This window comes from Lissotriton vulgaris, chromosome 8, assembly GCF_964263255.1.
Source record: "Lissotriton vulgaris chromosome 8, aLisVul1.2, whole genome shotgun sequence".
Lineage (NCBI taxonomy): Eukaryota > Metazoa > Chordata > Amphibia > Caudata > Salamandridae > Lissotriton > Lissotriton vulgaris.
Window position 1 is genome coordinate 217,700,021 of NC_141696.1, and position 22,489 is coordinate 217,722,509.

Consider the following 22,489-nt stretch of genomic DNA (forward strand, 5'->3'; position numbering starts at 1 on the left):
GCTGTGATGCGCGTCTTCCGGTTGGATCCACAAAACAATTTGTACCCTGAACTTCAATTTATATGTGCAAACTGCATTATATCTAAGTGTGATTTCACCGTTGGTAGTCACAAAACAGGAGCTGATACTCTAAAATTCAGTAACTCACATGTAGAATTGCACCAGCATGGTGTATGTATGGATGGATATTTATGTAGCATGAGCCCACCTTTATTTGCACAGCTGAGAAGATGTACATAAAAAGAGGTTTTCACATCTTTGAATTCTACACTTACATTTTCACACATTTATAAATGCATTTTATCAGATAAATCACAATTTTAGGCACAGGGAGATTTTTGTTAAGGCTCATAACCGTATTTAGGACCAAGGTTCCGAGTTTTCAAGATCAGCAGATCAGCCACTAAGACTGGGCTCTTCATGCAAGTTTCCAAAACACTTTGCAGACTCCCCCTAGAACAAAGCTGGGGAAGTATTTTTGAAGGGAAAGCAACATTGAAAACAAAGTGGCCCTCAAGCCAGAGTATGAACATTCTCATAGCAGCTTAGGGCCTGGAATACCAGCAGCTTTCCTTAATATGGCGACCCTGAGTTTTCCCCATTCCCTAAGCTCAAAGTTTCCTGAATATCTTTTGTGAACTTTTGGGATTGAAGAAGTTTTGCTGGATAAAGGACCTGGGAAGGAATACTGTGCGGCCCGACAAATCCCTGCAGCGTGTTGCCTCCCTACATTGAACAGGGCATCAGGCTGCAGGGACTACGTAGTGTTTGGCACATGTTGAGACGTTTACACTTCCATGCAAATTCACTCACTTACACAGGCATTACTTACAATGTACCCAAGCCTTGAGTAAATATACCTCCCACATGAGGAGAGTGGTCATTACAGGGCAGGGGTACCATTTGAAGGTAGTGAACAACATCAAACTCGCAAGTTTGTTGGTATTCACTAACATTTTCTATCACCCTTCCCCAGCCTAGACACAGTTAAAAACTGCATGTCTAAATCCACATCCCAGGTGGGAATATTTAAGGGGAGCTGTGAGAGAGAAGGGATTTCTCCCTGGGGAAAAATATTTTGCCGATAGAGAAAAAGAAAAATGTGGGCAATTGCAAATGATTGTTTGCCAAGCATTTACAGATGTGGAAATGTAGAATGTACATTTTCTCATGTATGAATGCTTACACTTTCGCAAAGTCTAGCATAACTTTTATTCTTGCAACAGTTTTTCAGATTTTTTTTGACGAGTCTTGGTCCTCGTGCTTTGTATCAGTGAAGTTGTTTCATCAGTCAATTGTCAGTCAATCACAATATTTATACTGTAAAAACAACCCACTCATAAGGTGAGATTAACATAACAGAATCATAAGAGCATTAGAACACCAGAGCAACATTAGAGGGAAATGGCAGATATACATGTCTGATGGGAGTACGTGCCAGCCCAGGCAAACGCAATGCTTTATTTGTGCTGGTGATCACAGGTGTTGGATAGCGACACAAGCAGCGGCTCCACCGCTAAGGCGGAGGAGCGTTGCCACACAGGAAAAATATAATGATAATAACACCATGTCTTTATTATTTTATGTTTCCAAACTGGCTCTGTTTAGGTGAGGGTGGGGTGGGCGGGGCTTGTCTGCCCACAGAGCAGGTGGAGGAGAGTTGGGCACTTTCTAACTGCGCATGACGGTTTCGGTTTGGGCCGGCCAAACATTCATGCACACTGTTAGAAACGGGACCCTGGCCGGCCAAGACTCGCGTCGAGGTCAGTCAGGGATCACCATTCCTAAAGTCAGGGCAGGGGAGTCACACACCAAGGCAACCCCCACTCGCCCTCTAGGTAGCGTGGCGCGAGCAGTCTAGGCTAAACTTGGAGGCGGTATGAGTTAAGTATTTGCGCACGCACCCCAGCAACAACACCCAAGGCCCACCACAAAGAAAAGACTCCACACAAGGTTATATAAAAAATAGCCTTTGTATTATAATAAACAAAATACATTAGATAACACACGCAAACTGTACAATGTGCCAGAGGCACGGGCAGAATTTACAAGGGGAATTATTTACAGGACAGGGCCACATGGACCACTGTCAGGGGTAGGCACTTGTTAAAAAATAATACTGGTAGATATACACTTATGTCGTAAACATAGAATGAGTAGCACCAAAATTACAAATGCAACACACATCCAGTAATCACTGGAACAGTAAGGACCTCCTACGCAACCCTAACTCACTGTAGGTAACTCACGCAGGTAACTAGGACCTAAGGAAGGAATACCAACACCTAAGCAATTCACTCTTAGCAAAGGGAAGGAAACCTAAACATAACATAAACCATCAACAATCTACTATGCAGGTCACATTTAGCATAATGGATAAATATAAACAATCCTCTCTGCAGGTCACATTCAGCACAAGGGGATAACCATAAGACTACCTAATCAGGTCACTTTTAGAAAAGGTAAGCAGAATCAACATTTCACTGTGCAGGTCACATTTAGTACAGTGGATAAACCTAAACAATCCTCTATGCAGGTTACTTTTAGCCAAGAGGGGATAACCATAAGACTACCTAATCAGGTCACTTTTAGAAAAGGCACAGGTTAGAACACATGCGCAAGAATCACATCATCAAGTACATTACAATGCGCAGGGTGCACATACACAACACTCAAAAAGGGTCCCTCAGGCCAACTGGCCTCGAAAGGGGCGGAATGCCCTGAGTCTCAGTGTCAGGGGGTCTGCGCAGGCAGCACAGAACACAAACCTAAACGTGGCAACTGTCCACTAAGTGCTGGACAGTTGTAAATATGATGCACAACGTTGGAGCCAGGAGGGCTCAAGAATCAAAGTGGGCAAGGAGCCTCTCAGGGGCTCACCACGCAAAATGTGCAAAGGTAGAGCTCAGCGCTCTAAAAATAATCAAATGCCCCCAGAGCCTCTCTCAGGGCTCTCAATGTTAGAAACGGGACCCTGGCCGGCCAAGACTCGCGTCTAGGTCAGTCAGGGATCACCATCTCTAAAGTCAGGGCAGGGGAGTCACACACCAAGGCAACCCCCACTCGCCCTCTAGGTAGCGTGGCGCGAGCAGTCTAGGCTAAACTTGGAGGCGGTATGAGTTAAGTATTTGCGCACGCACCCCAGCAACAACACCCAAGGCCCACCACAAAGAAAGACTCTACACAAGGTTATATATCAAAAATAGCCTTTGTATTATAATAAACAAAACACATTAGATAACACACGCAAACTGTACAATGTGCCAGAGGCACAGGCAGAATTTACAAGGGGAATTATGTACAGGACAGGGCCGCATGGACCACTGTCAGGGGTAGGCACTTGTTAGAAAATAATACTGGTAGATATACACTTATGTCGTAAACATAGAATGAGTAGCACCAAAATTACAAATGCAACACACATCCAGTAATCACTGGTACAGTAAGGACCTCCTACGCAACCCTAACTCACTGTAGGTAAATCACGCAGGTAACTAGGACCTAAGGAAGGAATACCAACACCTAAGCAGTTCACTCTTAGCCAAGGGAAGGAAACCTAAACATAACATGAACCATCAACAATCTACTATGCAGGTCACATTTAGCATAATGGATATAACCATAAGAATACCTAATCAGGTCACTTTTAGAAAAGGTAAGCAGAATCAACATTTCACTGTGCAGGTCACATTTAGTACAGTGGATAAACCTAAACAATCCTCTATGCAGGTCACATTTAGCAAAAAGGGGATAACCATAAGACTACCTAATCAGGTCACTTTTAGAAAAGGTACAGGTTAGAACACATGCGCAAGAATCACATCATCAAGTACATTACAATGCGCAGGGTGCACATAGCACAACACTCATAAATGTCCCTCAGGCCAACTGGCCTCGAAAGGGGCGGAATGCCCTGAGTCTCAGTGTCAGGGAAGCTGCGCAGGCAGCACAGACACAAAGCCTAAACGTGGCAACTGTCCACTAAGTGCTGGACAGTTGTTAATATGCACTGGGCAAACGTTGGAGCCAGGAGGGCTCAAGAACCAAGTGGGCAAGGAGCCTCTCAGGGGCTCCCAAAGCAAAATGTGCAATCTAGAGCTCCGCGCTCTAAATCAATAAGAATGCCCCCCCAGAGCCTCTATCAGGGCTCTCAATCAAATGCGGCCGTCGTTGGAGCCTCGCCGGGCTCAAAGAAGGAAATGCCCCGAGCCACTCGGGGCTCTAAACAACCAATGCAGGCTGAGCCTCTAGGGCCCTCAATGAACAGAATGGCCCCTCAGAGCCTCTTGGGGCTCGGACAACAATGGCCCCCTCTAGTTGGAGTCCCTCACGGGGGACTCAGGAATCAATAATGCCCCCAGGAGCCTCGGGGCTCCAAACAGCCACAAGCGCGAGGTCGCGCTATGGGGGAGGGGCGGACACCGGCAATGTGTCCCGCGGCCCCTCTCCCTCCTTTCTGGCACACTCACCGGCGTCTCAGGGCGGGCGGGGCTCCTCTCCACACGGGGAGCCTCCCAGCAGCAGCGCGGGGCTCCTCTCCACACGGGGAGCCTCCTGGACACGGGAGCCGACTGCTCCTCTCGCGCTCCGCCTGGCCTCGTCTCCTTTCCCTCCGCCTGACTTCCGCCGGGGCCGCCAATGGCAGCGCGGCCCTGGGGGTCAGGGGGCGGGACTTCCGGGTCGCTGCAGGCAGCGCGGCGGCCCGGCAACGGCTCTCAGTGCACTCGGGCTGCGGCGGTGATTTCCTGGGCAATGCCGGGTGGGCACCGGCTCGAAAATGAAATCAGCACAACGGGGCAATGCCGGGTGGCACCGGCCTTCAAATTAAAAGCAAAGCGAGGTGGGCACTCGCTACGCCAAAAATCGGCGATCTCGGTCCCAATACCGGGTGGGCACCGGCCGATTTTTGGGGTAGCGGTTGCCACCTCGCTTTATTTTTAATTTGAGGCCGGTGCCCACCCGGCATTGCCCCGTTGTGTTATATTTTAATTTAAGGCCGGTGCCACCCGGCATTGCCCCGTACTTGGATACTTTTAAGAGGGAGCCTGCCTGCCTAAAACGGGCCGCCGCGCTGCCCGCGACGACCCGGAAGTGCCTGGACCGGCAACCAATCGCTGCGCGGCCCGGGAGAGGCGAACCGGAAGTCCCGCCCCCGGAGCCGAGCAGCGAGGAGGAGAGCAGCCGGCCGTGTCCCGAGGCACCTGGAAGGGAGAGGAGCCCCGCCCGAAAAAATAGCCTTTGTATTATAATAAACAAAATACATTAGATAACACACGCAAACTGTACAATGTGCCAGAGGCACGGGCAGAATTTACAAGGGGAATTATTTACAGGACAGGGCCACATGGACCACTGTCAGGGGTAGGCACTTGTTAAAAAATAATACTGGTAGATATACACTTATGTCGTAAACATAGAATGAGTAGCACCAAAATTATAAATGCAACACACATCCAGTAATCACTGGAACGGTAAGGACCTCCTACGCAACCCTAACTCACCGTAGGTAAATCACGCAGGTAACTAGGACCTAAGGAAGGAATACCAACACCTAAGCAATTCACTCTTAGCAAAGGGAAGGAAACCTAAACATAACATAAACCATCAACAATCTACTATGCAGGTCACATTTAGCATAATGGATAAATATAAACAATCCTCTCTGCAGGTCACATTCAGCACAAGGGGATAACCATAAGACTACCTAATCAGATCACTTCTGACAAGGAACCCTGTAACCAAGGACAAGAAGCCTGCTGATCTAAAGGACTGCCTACCCCTCCTGCCGGTGTGCTGTTGTTGGGGGAATCCTGCAGTGCTTCTTTATTTTTGCCAAGGAACCAGGAGAGAGGAACTGTGTGCGTACTCTCACGCTTGCTAAGAAAATCTCCAAGGACTGGAAGAGTGCCAGTCTCCTGCCGAAGTCACAGGGCTAAAGGACTTCACCTGCTAAAAAGTGCTATCCGCTGGAAGTGTGAATCCAGCACCTCTGAAAGAACCAGCGACCACGACGATCGGACGCTGGGCCCAACCGACGCCAGCAGCAACGCCAGTGAGTAGGAGTACAGCTCTAACTCCAGAGGACCTCGTGTCTGCCCCGCTGCTGATCGCATCAACCGTGTGCCCTTCGACGCCGTGAGCGCTGCTCACTCTGTGCAACTGCATCATCGACAACGCCTGCTGTGGCCTGATCGACACCGAAGACGCGACGCCGGAGTGCTCGACGCCGCTGATCATCGTGTGCTTCATTTTCCTAAGGTACTGTGTTGTTGGGGGTCCGTGTGACTCCAGGCCAGACGCAGCGCTCCTCGCGGTCGACGCCGAACCTGTGGATTATCTTTGCCCAGCGTTGTGTAGCTCCCGTGTGAGTTACCCTGTTGCTAAAGAACTGTGTTTCCAAGAAGAAGATTTGCTTGATATAAAAGACTCTTGTGCTAAAGAAGAAACTACCTTTGAACTATCCTTTTTCCTTCCCGAACGTATTTATTCCGATTGTGTACAGTTTTGCCGTTATTTTGGTCTTGTGCTAAGCCTTATATAAAAATACTTATTTTTATAATACTACGGTGTCGTGTCCATTTGTAGTGTATTCACTGTATTACTGTACGCGGTCATAATTGCTTAACACACAGCCTCTGAGATAAGCCTGTTCTGCTCTGCCAAGCTACCAAGGGGGTGAGCAGGGGTTATCGAAGGGTGTGATCCCCTTGCCCTGACTAGAAAAGGAGTGTCCCTATTTGTCAGAAGTGTATACCTCTGCCAACTAGAGACAGCCGGTTCTAACACACACTTAGCATGTTCTCCACCCGGCTGTATTGCACAGCCTGGGTGGTGAACATGCAGAGGGTCCCAGTCCCTGTCTAAGCGCTGAACCATGGCGCTCAGACCAATCACAACGCTGCTGTCATTCTAGTGACAGCGGCTTTGTGATCTGGGAGCCTGTATGCTTCCTGATTCCTGCATTGGATGGAGGAGAGGCGGCAGCTGGCAGAGAAGTGGATTTTCTTTTTTTAACTTCCCTGCCCACCACTACAGCCCCTAGTAGCCGCTACTATGCAACACACATATTTGAGGACTGGGACTTATTTTTCCTGATCAGGTTTTGACCCTAAACAATAGAAAGAAAGTTAGAAATTATTGAAGGAAGGAGACAAAGTAAACAGTTACAAGGAGAGAAAGCCTGGATGGAAAGAAACTTGCAAAAGGAAGATAAAGAGACTGGAAACAGAGGATAGGAGAAGAAAGAGGCAAGAATTTAAGTCTAGACTATGTAGACTTTGTATTCGGCAACTCAAATAGGTGGCAGTCTTCTCCGAGTCTCCCAAGAAACACTTCATGCCCTGCACTTATTTGTTTATTTTGCAAATTAACTACTGGGCAAAAGACTCAAGAATGTACATTGATCTGGCAACCCACAGCAGTAGGTGTAATTCAGGTGACTGTTCAAGTCACACAACCATAGACGATTCCATAGCACTGTATTGAGAATGGAAATAATGCAGCGTATTATTATGTGAAACTTTAAAACCTGTCTTGACCAGTTTATATTCGATGGTACTGATCATGTGTCACAAGTGTTGACTGCACAGGGTGGGCATTGAGTGCTGAAAAAGGGAGATATTCCCAACATTGAAGCAGAAATGCTCTAGAAAAAGTGGAGACTTGTTTGAAAAATACATATAAAAACATCAGGAAAACTGCTTCTGTGATTCTTCTTCGTTGGCAGAGTTTCCAAGAATGCCACAACGGCTGGGCTAGCACAGGATACTTGCCGCCATGTTGCAAGGGTGTGGCACTGCAGGGACTATTGTTTATGTGTGGGGGCAGGGACGCCGTCCTGCACATAAACAATCATTAATGGCAATTTGCTTTTCCTATGTGTGCTGCACAATGCAACATACATGGAAAGAGCAAAAAACGAGGAGAAATAAATGATTTGTTTTCGTATCGTCTTACTAACGCCTAGTAATCCATGGCGGTAGAATGGTGCTATTTTTAGCTTTGCCTCAGCCTTGTAAATCTGGGGCAGTGTAAAAAAGTAATGGGTGTTGTGGTGGAATGCACACAGCGCCACCTATTTCATGCCTCTTTGCCGCAGAGGACTGCAGGGAAATGGGCATATTTTTAAGATTGCCTTAAGCCTAGTTAAGTGGCTTTGTGCCACCTTGTAAATATGAGAAATGGTACTACACCATTGGAGTATCAAAACAAATGATGCTCCGGTGGCAATTGGGGCTTGTAAATATGCCCTATTGTTTTCTATACTTTCAAAACAGCAATCGCGTTGCACCACGCAATGTGACGAAACAATGCTGCAGCCTTATGGAATCTATAGAAATGCCTTTTTCTCTACTTTCTACAATCTCAAGGTGGCCATCACATTGCATCATGCAACACAATTACTCAAGTTGTCACTTCGCAGCACAAAACGTGCCAGGCATATTGAAAGTGTAGTAAATATAAAAAGCAATATTCTCTATACTTTCCATAAAGTCACCACGTTGCAATATAATGCAACACGCAATATGAAAGCCATCTTGAAAGTATAGAAGCAATGCTTTTTATGCTTGTTGCATGGCTGGTCACCACTATTGGCTTTTCTAATACCGGTGCATCATAAATGCATCATGCATTGGCACAGCCAATTGCGTCAGCCAGTATTGAGTGGGGGAGGGCAGAATGGCAGGGTGGGGAGACAGTGGAAAGGGGGCGCCAAATGGGGAGGCGCAGGGGAGCAACAGAGGAGCAAGAGGGGTGAATTACAAATAAAAAGGTTAATGTCGGCAACTGGAACCTTCTGAGGAGCAGCGGGGAGCGGGGCATCAGCAGAGGGAGGTTGAAAAACAAAAGCTGAGCAGGGCGGGTAGGGGTGGGTATAGCAATGGACAGGCTCAAGGATGAGACAGCAACAGAAAGAGCATGGGGCGGAGGGTGTATCGGGGGAAGCAACACAGAAGAAAGGGGGACGGAGCATGTAAATACATGCACACCCATGGCATGCTAAAACAGAAAGAATTAAGTAGATCAGTGTGAAGATATACGTCGTTCTTTGAAAAGGATGGTGAAGAAGCTACGCTCCAGAGGAGAAACAAAAACAAGAAAAATAAGAAAAACCTTTGAATAGGTAGTAAGCAAATGAGATGGGCACGAAAAATAACCAATGATATGCAATGGGTTGATCAACCCCAAGCCCGCTATTACTATTGGCATTGTCCCCAATAGGTCTTTCGACAAAGGACAGCTAAAAGCTGTCTGTAAATAAGACCTAAAAAGAGGTCTTGATGAGTCTGTTGTTTTGCTGCAGATGCTCCATCTTGGATTTGGAAATGAAATTTAAATTGCTTATGTGGGATGCTACATTCAGGGGGGGGGGATGGAAGGTGACCAAATCAGGAACAGCGGAGTACAGTGAGGATATGCTCTTCATTTGACTGCATCTTAGCTTCTATGAGGTATGACTTTGAGGCGCATTGTTCATGAGGATTAAGTTGATATTTCAATGTAAGACATTGGTTAAGGAGAATGCAGTTTCGTACAATGCTTTGGAAGTATGTGGTATTCCAGCATTACTCCACAGTTGATGTGTGCAATTATATCTAAAAGGGAGCACAGCTTTGAGTATTGTGTCCTTTAATAGGAAGAATATTTCCATTGTTCATCCATCACACACAACTGGAAAGTACACCCTCCCACCACTGTACATTTACTTTGTATAACTTTCTATTCTGCAATTCTTTGAAAACTTCAAAAACTGCCTCCAAATTCCATTGAGACTCACACTCTCTCTCCGGCTGTGACTACTCCAAAGTGGGCACTAATGAAGATATCACTCCCCTGCATCCACGCCAGTGAAGTTTACCAAGTGATGCAATTTCTCACTCCTTAAACATCTTCTACAAATGAACTCTGGGCTTTTTGATACCCTTAGGGTCTGGTCAGCACTCTGGGAAGGATGTATGATGATACAACACGTTCTATTACAATGCGGTATGTTACATCGCGGTCCTGACAACGCAAGTCGTTACATCGACTTTTGCTCGAGGGTGCTGGACTTAGGGACAGTGTGAATTACTATTCCAACTCCAGTCTACGTACAGTAGGGAAGGTATTGGAATAATAATTTACACTATTCCTTAGTCTAGAGCGCCCTCCAGTGCAAGTCGATATAACGACTTGCGTAGTCAAAACTACGATGTAACATACTGCATTGTAATTGATGCGTGGTAAAGGATGTTTACGCCTCCTCTGCCAGCGGCCTCAAAATCTGAAAAATAAAATGATAATAAAACATGTGTATTTTCGTTTTATTTCTCCTGCCACATCCCATGGGTGGGCCCATAGTGGGTTGGACAGTGACAGGAGGAGTGGTGGCAGTGCTTTCAGTACGCATGACGATGTGGCTGGCTGTCTCAAAATAGCCAAAGCATCATGCGCACTTACATCTCCCCGAGCTGCATTGCCGGGTGGAGAGAATAGCGGATGTAAGCTTCATGTCCCCTTTGGAGTGGAAAACAAGTCCACTCAGGCCAGACCCAGCGCTTCTCTCATGCTGTTAGCAGCATGAGATAAGCACTGGATTGGCCGCAGGGGATTCTGGGAGCCACAGGAAAAAGAAGAGCGGCAATCGGCGAGAAGAAGGTAAGTTCTTTTTTTTCTTTATTTTTGTTGGCCGTCCATCTCCCCAACCTCATACCCCTCCCCTCTGCCATGAGAGCGGCCTCTACTGACTGCAGGGCCAGTCGACCCTGACTGACTGTTAAACCGTCGATCAAAGTGAGTGTCAAAGAGGTACATGTATATTTAAGAAGAAAACCCGGGGGATAAAGGAGTGTGATGGGGACAGTCTAATAGTTAATACTGACTTTACAGGGCATGCACCCGATTTGAATACAACTATAAAATCAAATAAAGAAAGTCGCGGTCACGATTATCCCAAATAACATACATCCCACAGTCAGAAGGGTAAAGATTGACTTGTGCTGATTGCATCATTTTGTTTGGTGATTGGTTGTTACTGTTGTATGTGCTGCAAGCTCCCTATCACTATTTAGCTTTCAGTAACATTGTGAAGATAAACACACCACACCTAAACCGCTACACAGTAAAAGCAACATTAGGCCTGTGACGACCTCCTATATGTGCTGATTTAGAGCTGGCTGTCTCCTGCATCCAGGATGTATTGGAAAGAAGTCTTTATGATCATCTAAGAAAGCTCACAAGTACAGACAGCCACATATCAGAGGACAGTCACATCTGAGGACTCGCTCATGGACAGGATTGTACAGCGCTTTGTAGCACCAATGTGGTGTCGCGTGTCACAGTGGCTTTTATTCCAACACATTGGCAATCTTTATTTTCAATTATTCTAATTGTTTCCTGTTGTATAAGGATATAAAGGCGCATACTATAGCCAAAGAATGAAATTATCTTGACATATGGTTCCTGGATAAACTCCTTTTGTGTGTACATAGATATTATAGTACCACACACACCAGCTAAAACCATGTTGGTACCACTTAAACTCACATTATATCGTGCGGAAATGGCCATGGTCCACAGAGGCCAGAGAGGGGGATCAAATCAGCAGATTAGCCTAGCTGGTGGCTCACAGCAGCTGAATGCCAAGCAGCCAACAGTAATAAAACATGAATCTGACAGAGCCCAGAAGGCAAGTAGCAGAACTCCAGCAGGTCACAGGTAAGTGTGCTGCTCATGTCACGCATACAGATGAGGGCCAGAGAGAGCTCCCACATCTTGGAGTCATCTCATAAACATTGTGAAACGTTTTCAGGATAGTTGAAGGACAGGGATTATGTTACAACATGTATAAACTTTACAAGGTCAATTAAAGGTCAAGTGCTGATTGAGTTAACGGCTTCCAGGAGGACTCAGTTTAAGGGAATATGTTTCAGGTAATATTACAAAAGGTTCTGTGAAAATAAACATGCAATTAAAATCACTGAAAAGAATACAGCCCAGAGAGGTATACGGTTCTGCCCCACAGCTCTTGTGTTTTTAGGCTCCTACAATCAACTTTCCTTAGTGCATTAAATGCAAAAACAACAAGGTGATGCATGGAATGCTTGAAATAATCTCAGCCGCTGGCATTCGCTTGGGCCGCATCCCAATCCATCAGTTTTCACCCAACATGCCGTCTCAGTTTGGACTCAAGCTTTGCAAATCAGTCTTGACCCTGCTCCCCATGGGAACAGTCCAGACCAAAATGCCAGGCCAGTTCCTCCCTGAACCAGAACACAGGCAGACTAGGACTGGTCTCGCCCTTGTTACGGGCTCTTCAGCTGGGTATAGCTTGCTTCCAGTGGCACAATGAGCCCAGGACCCACGTCTGGGCATATCCGGCACTCTAAGGGCTTCAAAATGCAAAAACAATGAGTTGATGATAAAATGCTTGAATTAATCTCTGCCACTGGCAAACGCTCCCAGCCGCATCGCAATCCATCATTTTTGGCCCACCACGCCACCTCAGTTTGGACCCAGCCATATACAAATCACTCTTAACCCTGTTCCTCATGGGAATAGTCCAGCCCGAACTACCACTGCAGGTGCACCCTGAACTGGAAGACAAGCAACCCAGGTTTGTTTTTGCCCTTGTTATGGGCTTCTCAGCCGGGTATAGCTTTGTTCCAGTAGCACAGTAAGCGTGGGATCACATCTGGGTATACCCGGTGCAGTGACGGCATCCAATGCAAAAACAGAAAGTTGATAGATGGAATGCTTGAATGAATCCTGCCACTGGCAATCACTCAGAGCCACATCCCATTCCATCATTTTTGGCCCTACCTGACACCTCAGTTTGGACCCAGCCACATACAAATCAGTCTTGTCACTGTTCCTCATGGGATCAGTCCAGCCCGAACTGCCAGGCCAGGCCCAGGGATTTTCTTTTTGTAAAGAAAAAACAAATACCCTGAGCTACAGAGATTTTCCTGCTGATGCAGTCCTGTAGTACAGAGTACAATGCACGGTAAGGAACCGCTTGGTGGTTATTTATTCATTAGGTGGGTGGTCCTTTTGTCACGGTGGCCGTAATTTTCTTTGTCCCCAAGGTGGAATGGCAGGTAATCCACTTACATCTAAATCAGGTCCTTAGTGTTGAAATTACAGAGGGTAACAAGTCTTCTGGACCAAAGGTGATGCAGTGAAATTGCCGCACTTCCTTGTGGTACGTTATGTATGCTTCACAGCACTGACAAAAAGCATTGGCAGAGGCAATAGGTCAAACATGTTACACTTATTAGCTTGGCCAATGCTTGCTTATTAATATATAGAATCATTCAAAACAATACTATTCTAAAAATAAACATGCATTTTAAACCTGTGGAATAATGCTAATGATATTTTCTCATTATTATAGATTTTCGTTAAAAAAAATATGATACAAAAATAAACATGCATTTAAAACTCGTCAAATTATGCAAATTAAGATAAACACCATGTGTATGTTCTTGTAAACATCTGCAACCATTTATTTGCTGGGTAAGTTGTTAGATTTGGATGTACTGTTATGATGCTAATTAAAATTTAGTATGCAAAACTATTTAAATAGGCACCTCCATCTTCACATTCCCGAGGGTTTGCAGTTCTTTTGTGTTTGCTGGTTTAATATTTAAATAGTTTTGCATACTAACTTTAGTATTAATTAGTTTAAAAATGGCTGTGCCTTGTGAACAATGATAAGAAAACACCAATAACGAAGGGAAGTTTTGGGACAGACCTCCTTATCATCATCATTAGGGAACTGATGGCACGACAATGCGTTTGGAATTGATTCATGATCCCATTCCTTGTCAATGTGCAAGGTTTGTTGATTTGGCAATTACAGTCATTTGCACAGTAGAAAAAAAGTTTATTCAGCATCTTAAAATAATGAAGTAAAACTAGGGCATGAGAGTTTTGCAAAGTCTTTGATGAATTATATTTCTGTTGTTTTGTTTTTGTTGTTGGGTTACCACAATTATGAGCACAGCTTGGTGCAACTGTATGCTTGCCGGCATTTTCACACTTCTTAGTTGTATCTCAAATAGAATTTCTTCCCAGAAATGACACATCATAGATATAAAGTTAAGTAGTGTGGAAGCTCATTAGGACACATATGACTGACTTTGATGGTGGCTATGTGGCATTGGAGATTAGGCGGCCTGGGTGATTTTTTTTGTTTTGTTGCTAAACGCAGTACTCAGTAAGTTTGTTGTTAGCTGTTCATGTTGTTTCATTGTGGTTTGTGGTGGTTCACATGTGGTGAGTAGGGTGATAAGCCCCTAAAATTCCATGAAATTCGAGAAATTCTAAATCATCTGCCCAGCTGGAAAAAATTGAAAAATTGGCAAACCCATTTCACGACCATAATTTCTCCAGTGTGCAGATTTTTATATAAAGTAAGGGAGGGGACTGGATTTTCACCCAAGAGTCTCCTAGAAAATGAGTAGTTTGCTGGAGCATTCTACCCTCAATTGCCAGACTTTTCTAACTAATTGTTGCCCCGGTCAGTCGCTTGCACCATCCCACCATTTTATCTCTTCGACATCCACTTGGGCCTATTTCTGCATGAAAGCAAATGTAAAATTGGTGGTGGGTCAAGCTAGGGAATCTGCAGTGGAAAATGGAAAGTATGACTGAGCCGCACAAGCTAGATGGCGTCTCTCCAAAGGCTTGCAAGTCATGTGCTTGCTTTAGTGGCGTAGCATAGGGAGGTCCACATGGGCAGTTGCCTCTGCAACCCACTCTACGCCGCTGGCTTTCTCCTCCGCCAAGTGTGTAACTCGGCTGCTCTGTTATTGCAAAATATACTATTTCCCTCAGTGATATCCTGTTACAGTTGATGATAGTGGCTCCTACCATAGTTCTGCCAGCAGCATGTCCTCCTGTGCCCCAGTATTTTTTCCTCTCTGATGCTTCTGCATATTTCCTCTTTTCTTGGAATTTGAGGCAGATCAGATAATTTCCAAATTTTTGTAACAATCTACAAAGAATAAAACTTTCTTGTGTTTTTTGAGATTTACGCTATCCTCTATGGCTGATATAGTCAACAGGCTATCACTAGAGGCCTCTGTGTGCAGCACTTTCGCTTGATAATGTCCCCCAGTTATATTCAGATGCCATGTTTTAAAAAAAACAATAAATGAACAAGGAATAATTATCATTCAATTGATCTTATCAAAAGTTACTGTACTAAAGGGCTACTGGAACGTTTGTAGCCTGAAAGCTGCAGGTCAAAGCATTATGTCTTATCCATGGTGTCAGTGAAATAAGAAGATGAAAGAAATCAAATAGTCTACGGCCAGATTGTCAAAGATTTTCCACAAGATTTGCGTCACTTTTTTGATGCAGCCTGGTGCAAAATCCCTTGTGGTATGTACAAAGCTATGCAGATGATCATTTGCGTCGCTTTGTTACAAAAAGGAATGTGACTCAAAGCATTGTGCTGCCTTGTATTACTTTGTGCCAGGTTCCAAGGTTGATGCATGGGCGTTCCTATGCGTCCTCCCATGGATTTTGACACTAACCCATATCTGCAAATACTTGTAGACTTGGGTTTGCACCAAAATGGTGTGCCTGCCTGAGGCTGGCATAAGGAGGAGGAATATCCTTATTTGTCCTCGTTAATTCCTCCTTGCATGTGTGTGTGGCACACATAAAAAGAGGTAGTTACCTCAAACTATCGTTTTTATGGAGGAAGATACCCCTTCCTGCACAAACACTATCCTGACCTTAACACAGGCACTATTGCACTGTGGCACATGGGTGCCTGTGTTGGCTCTAGACCACCACAAGTGTGCCAGTGAATCGAGAGAGCAGAAATCCATTGTTTCTTTGAAGATATGGCACAGTTCTGCTCTCTCCTACTCAGGCAACACAGTACAGCAAATTTACATGCTGCGCTGCATAGAATAAATTCCTCAAAAACATGCCTCTATTTCTAAAGGCCATGTTTCTTATTTCCTAGAGGTTTAGGTTCTTAGGCATGAGTTGGAAAGTAATATTTTAAAAAAACATGTAATTCTGAGCAAATCACTTTATTTCTTTTACTTTATGAGATTTCTGGAATTTCCTCATTAGAATCAAAATCTAAATGGCATTCATTTACATAACACTTATTCTGCAAATCTAGCATAGATCCGGGACTCCTAGACCTATATTGGACACCACAGATCTACACCAACTCCCACACATGGTTATGACAGCATCTTATGTTTGAGACACTGCACTTACAAAATAACAGTAGTGAACTGTGGGTAGTTCCAAGTTTTTAGGCAGACATCTGATTCTTTGTATCGAGGACACTACCAAAACTCTTAATCTGCCACCTGAAACCTCTGTTTTTCTACAGGAATAATTTAGCATAGATTTAGCCTACTGGCAGTCATGCCGAGCTAGTAAAGTGATAAGGCTTTCAAAATGATAATTTGCTCTTTGGGCTAAGGCATGCACCGTATGAAATGTAACAAACATCTGTTGATAATGACGTTGACAAAATATAAGAATGGATAACGGTAAGGGCCAGTGGACGTCTGATATTCTTTGGCTGCTGTGTTTACCACATAATTATGGATTTACCACATTTGATAAATACTTTCCAAATAATTTGCAGAATTCACACGTATTATGTATCCAGCTCTAATGGATGAAAATAATACTGTCAGAGAATGTGCCTCATAATTTTAATTTTTGCCACATAATTTAAATAACCTTGCTCCATAGTTAGCCCTTCATGACAAATAAACCTAGCATCCATAACAATGGTAAAGCAGTACTAAATTTTGCATCAATATTATCTTAATTATGAAGCAGATTCTTTGATGCAAAAGGTTTTACTCTTCTAATCAATTGTCTAAAGTATTACCAAAAAACTACAATTGAGATCAAAGAAACATAATTGTGATGTTGATTTTTTGCTCTCTGTTTCCCCTAATTGAACAAATTTAGTGAAGAATTTCAGTAAATTTCTCTTTTCTTCTCTATACAGGTTATCAGTGCAGCTGCCCTTCTCAGTTCCTGGGGAAGAACTGTGAATCTGAGATCACAGCCTGTTTTCCAAACCCATGCCGCAACGGAGGCGCCTGCGATCCCATCGGCAATGCATTTGTCTGCAACTGCAGGAGTGGACTGCGTGGGATAACGTAAGACACATCATAGCAAAGGAGAGCCGGCCTAGATTGGCATATCTGGCCATAGGCCAATGCCAGAAAGGATGGCCCAAAGGGCCATGGCTCAATGACCATTTGTGTCAATGTGACCTGGTTTTGTGACAAATGCAGATTGTGTTTTTTCATGACATTCCTTCTTCAGGAGCTTAACCAGATGAGCAAAGCAGTTGGTTGGTCTAGGTCAGGAAACCAGGCTGGAGGAAAGACCGACAGGCGTGCGCGTGCACGCACACACACACATACAAAAACACATACACACGTTTCCCCATAGACCACCCCCTCAGGCTTGACAGACACATTGATGTGCATTCAAATGTACCATTTGCTGCACATTCCCACCAAAATTGCTTTAGTGGAAAATTCCAGTTGACCGTGTGTAAATGAATGTTACAGCCCAATATGTTTTAAAATATGCTTACCCCAATCCTTCCCCAACAGTGCTCTGGCCACTTCCAGAACTGTGTATCACTTCCAAAACAGCGTGCCACAAAACAGCGTGCCACAAAACAGAGTGCCACAAAAAGACTTCAATCATAATTTGGAATGAGGGCAGCATTTCCTTTTGGTGTTCAGGCAGCTTTTTGCCCCACAGCTACTCTGATGAGAACGAGGGCATATAATAGTTAATTGTTTGATGATGAAGGACCTTAACCAGCAGTGACACATAACTTTCCATCCTTGAGAACTAAGAATTAACTTTTACAGAAAATGTCTGTTGGCAATAAAGTTAAATAGTAAGAGCAAAAAGAATGCAGACTGAATCTTCACTTTTTCTAGTCATATTACAGTTTTCGCAGCACTGTTCTGTTATATTAATTGTTTAAGTTTACATCTAAACATAACATATATCTCTTGCAGGTGTGAGGAAGACATCAACGAATGCGAGAGGGAAGAGTGCGAAAATGGAGGAACATGCGTCAACATCTTTGGTTCATTTCTATGTAACTGCACCGCGGGGTATGTGGGGCAGCACTGCGGCCTGCGGCCTGTGGTGGTGCCTAACATCCAAGCTGGACATTCGTATGTGGGAAAGGAGGAGCTGATAGGAATTGCAGTCGTCCTGTTCGTCATCTTCATCTTGATCATCTTGTTCATCGTCTTCCGCAAAAAAGTCTTCAGGAAAAATTACTCCCGCAACAACATCACTCTTGTACAGGATCCAGCAACGGCAGCCCTGCTGAACAAAACCAACGGAATCCAGTTCAAGAATTTAAGGAACAGCAGTGATAGCCAAAACATCTACCAAGAAGTTGGGCCCCCGCAGGTACCCGTCAGACCCATGGCCTACACGCCTTGTTTCCAAAGTGACTCTAGAAGTAACCTGGATAAGATGGTGGATGGGCTTGGCGTGGAGCATCAGGAGATGACCACATTTCACCCTGATTCTCCCCGGATATTGACTGCGAGGCGTGGAGTTGTGGTCTGCAGCGTAGCTCCGAATTTGCCGACTGTCTCTCCGTGTCGCTCTGACTGTGACTCCCTTAGAAAGAACACCTGGGATGCTGGGAAAGAATGTAAGTATGGCTACAATATTCATAGTACTATTAAACCCACAAGAAAAAGACAGTAGCCTCGATTTACAAATTCTTTGTGTTACTTTTCTAACACAAACCAGACACAAATTGTTCAGGTGAAATTTACCATCAAACTCAAATTGTGATTTGCCTTAGATCATAACCAAACGTAACACCATGTTGTGCATTGTGCTTTCTTGTGTTACTTTGCATCAATGAGATGTATCGTAGATGGTACATGGGCATGCCGCTGCAACCACCCAGGGGATTTGATGCAAATCCCTAGCTACAAAGAATTGTTGACATGTATTTTCATCAAAATCCTGCAACCGCTCGAGGCAGGTGCAAAGAAGAGAAATGTTTTCATTTCTCCATGTTTTTTCCCCAATTTGCATGTGTGCTTGATTGTATAGCATACACACAAAGTGGGAAAAGGCTTAAAGCATAGGACTTGTACTGGAAGGGACCCTTCCCAGTACAGAAAGTTTGCTTCAGACTATGCCAACTCCCTTGCGCTATGACGGAAGGGTGTCTGAGTAAGCGCATGACAGCCCAAAGTGTGCTAGGGTAGGAGAGAGTAGAGCACTGCTCTGATGTCTCCCTTGCAAGCAATACAGTACAGCATCTTTAATTACTGCCATGCATTGCGTGACTTTTTTTATAATTCTGGGCCAGAGTGTCTCAAGGGTTTTGCACAGGGTGAGATATTTAAAGCTCTACTCTTTTTAGGCTATAATTAACTGTCAGCACTTGCACTGGCTGCTAAATTAATCCTACACTCAGACATACATTATTTAAAATGTTCAAATGAGCATGAAAGTGTTTTTGCCTAGATAAAGCTAGAATGTACAGTGATAGTCTTGTGGTGATATGCACTCTGGTTGAATTTGGGGCGCAACATACCCCGTCTACAGCAGTCATGTTTTAAACGTTTCCTTAACCCCTTAAGAGCTGCCGTCGGCCGTTGGCCGACGGCAACGCTACCTCCCCAGTTCTGCGAACGACCGTTGGCCGATGGGCCAGCGCTCGTTATTCGACCGTTGCTTTGCTGAACGTTCGACGCAGCAAAGGAGTTAAACGTAATGCTGGTTTGTATTTTGTTTCTTTAATCTTGACAGGGATGTTGTTCCAAAACTGTGAAGTAGGCAAAGAGGCAGTTCTTGCAACCTTATTCATTTTCATCAGTTTTCATCGGAATATGTTATTGTGTGGCACCCTGAAGTTTAGCAATAGAAGGGTTTAAAGCTATAACAGCATAGTAAGTCATGTGCCAGGCATTCAGTCTGTCTCTGCAGAGAGCCAAAAGTGAGTGCACCCAGTGTAAGCAAGATATGGTGCCTTATGACCAAGATATTGTCTTATGTGAGCAGCGCGTGATCCCATTTGAGCCCGATATGGCCGTGTAAGAGCAAGATATGGGTCCGTGTTAGCAAGATATGGGTCCACGTGAGAATATTATGGTCCCGTGGGAGCAAGATGCAGGGCCCGATTCACAGAACTAACTTAAGACAAAATCCTAAACTTACTACTTTTGGTATTCACAGAAGTTAGGATTTTGTCTTAAGTTTGTCTTAAGACAGACTTAAGACCGACTTAAGACAGACTTAAGTTAGGATTTTGTCTTAAGTCTGTCTTAAGACAAACTTAAGACAAAATCCTAACTTCTGTGAATACCAAAAGTAGTAAGTTTAGGATTTTGTCTTAAATTAGTTCTGTGAATCGGGCCCATAGTCTCTTGAGAACAAGCTATGTCACCATGAGAGCAAGATACTGTCCTAAGTGAGCACAACAAGAACTTCTTCGGAAGAATGACTTCTGCATTCAGAATCCTTCACAATGTCTCCAAGGCCAGCATTCCCTAGCATGATGAGCAGATAAAAAGAAGATCCCCACTGTATTATAGCTGATAAAGGAATTAATGGGGAACTTTATTATTTTTAAAGGAAAATGTATGATACTTTATTCCCTCCCTGAGTTATAGAATTATGGTTATCTAGCAAGAGACCTTAGTCTCTGTGAGGTTATGAGTAATGTCAAAGAGTTCAGCGGAGAAGTAACCCTTAAATCCTGGAATCAATTCCATCATTGTTTCTGCATTTCTATCAGCCATTATAATCTCATTGTTACATTGGTGTAAAAATTACCCTAATAACGCGGCAGAAAATGGCAAATGTGTATCCAGCCTCTTCCTCAGCTGTTTAGGCAGAGCATCATCCACAAAAAAGGGATAATCGAGGTTAGTAGACCTAAGTCTACAAATGTCCCAGGCTCGATTTCCTGATTTTAAGACTTTGCAAAATGTCAGAGATTTACTTTGAGAAAACTGGAAACATTTGTACATTTCCAGCCATAAAGCTCTAGATACCTAGTTCTTTTAACTCTAAGGTCAACTAGATTTGGAAATTGACTTGCAATGTGAATACCACTTTATTGTCTGGATCCAGTAGCTCAGTGGAATAATTTATAGGCGCCAGGGATTTGTGTTTGACCCTGTGATCACAAGTTCTAAACATGGGGCCTTATTTATGAGGCCTTGCGTCAGTTTTGCGCCGCCGGTGCGTCACTTTTTGTGACGCACCAGCGATGTAAAATAATGCGCCTCGTTGCGCCATATTTAAAAAGTGACGCATCTAGGTAGATGCGTCACTTTTTAAACCCCTGCGCCACATTATACCTGCGTCAGGTATAATGTATGCAGAGGGGGGCGTTCCCCCGCAAAAAGCTTCGTAATAGTGACGCAGTGAAATCTATGAGATTTCACTGCGTCACTTTTAGGACGCTGTTGCGTCAAAATCTTGCGCCTGCCTCACAGCAGGCGTAAGACTGATGCAGGCCCTTTCACATGGGGCTTGCCCCATGTGAAAGGACGCATTGCTGGAGTTGCGTCACTTTTGTGACACACTCCAGCAATGCGTCACTTTTGCGCTTACAGATACGTCAGAAATACTGACGTATCTGTAACTCCTTGCGACATGATGCGTCATACATTAAATATGACGCATCAGGAATGTCGTAAGGAGTGCGCACTGAGAAGTGACGCATCGCTGTTTTCACGCAGCGATGCGTCACTTTTCATAAATGAGGCCCATGGTGTCTGCTCAGCCCTTCATCTTTCTGAGGTTGGTAAAATGAATGCCATTGGGTCATGTGACAATAAGCATCCACTATTTCTTATTAATACCAAGATCCCTCCTTCAAGTGGTCGTGCATGCCACAAATACACATTTGATTGTAAAACATGTTTTTCTCCAAAGGAAAATTATTTTCTGTTCAGAAAACGCTTCCCCAAACCCCCCTTTAAATATGTGAGAGTTTCTTCCACATCTTCAATATGTAGAATATTTGTGTTTGTGGTTTCGTGGCAGGAATCCCTTTTTTGACAACCTTGTGGGTGTTCAGAGGATGTTGCATGGTCCTCTCTGCCCGAACCCCACAGCACGTCATTTTCTTGCACGAAAAAAACATCTCAGATGTGGAAAATTTCATGAAGTGGAATTTTTCATGTCAATAAATAAAATTCCCCTCTGTTAAAATCCACAAATCACTACTTCGTTGATTCATGAATTGGAATTCAACTTTTTGCACTCCCAAGGACTATAAAGATGTGTAAAAGGTTTTGTGCATAGCTCAGACCTGTGCCTTTGCAGAAGAGTAAGGGAAAGAAAGAAAAGTACATAAACATGTCTGCATTCAGAGTGATTCTATCAAGGGCTTAGGTGGAATTGTGAGCTATTAGGGAGAACATAATTCATATTCTTATAGCTTGTCAACATCTTTTCTGCTGTAATTCTGTTTATTTTTATTCTTGCC

The 22,489-nt window shown here is 44.2% G+C and overlaps 1 protein-coding gene across 1 annotated transcript in view; it reads left to right on the forward strand.

Annotated features, from left to right (window-relative positions):
• Positions 1-22,489, forward strand: part of FAT3 (FAT atypical cadherin 3) — a 764,758-nt gene that overhangs the window by 713,004 nt on the left and 29,265 nt on the right. Inside the window, exons 24-25 of the mRNA XM_086933989.1 lie at positions 16,985-17,138; positions 18,024-18,679. Of these exons, the coding sequence (XP_086790115.1) occupies positions 16,985-17,138; positions 18,024-18,679 (810 nt within the window). The remainder of the gene's footprint in view (positions 1-16,984; positions 17,139-18,023; positions 18,680-22,489) is intronic.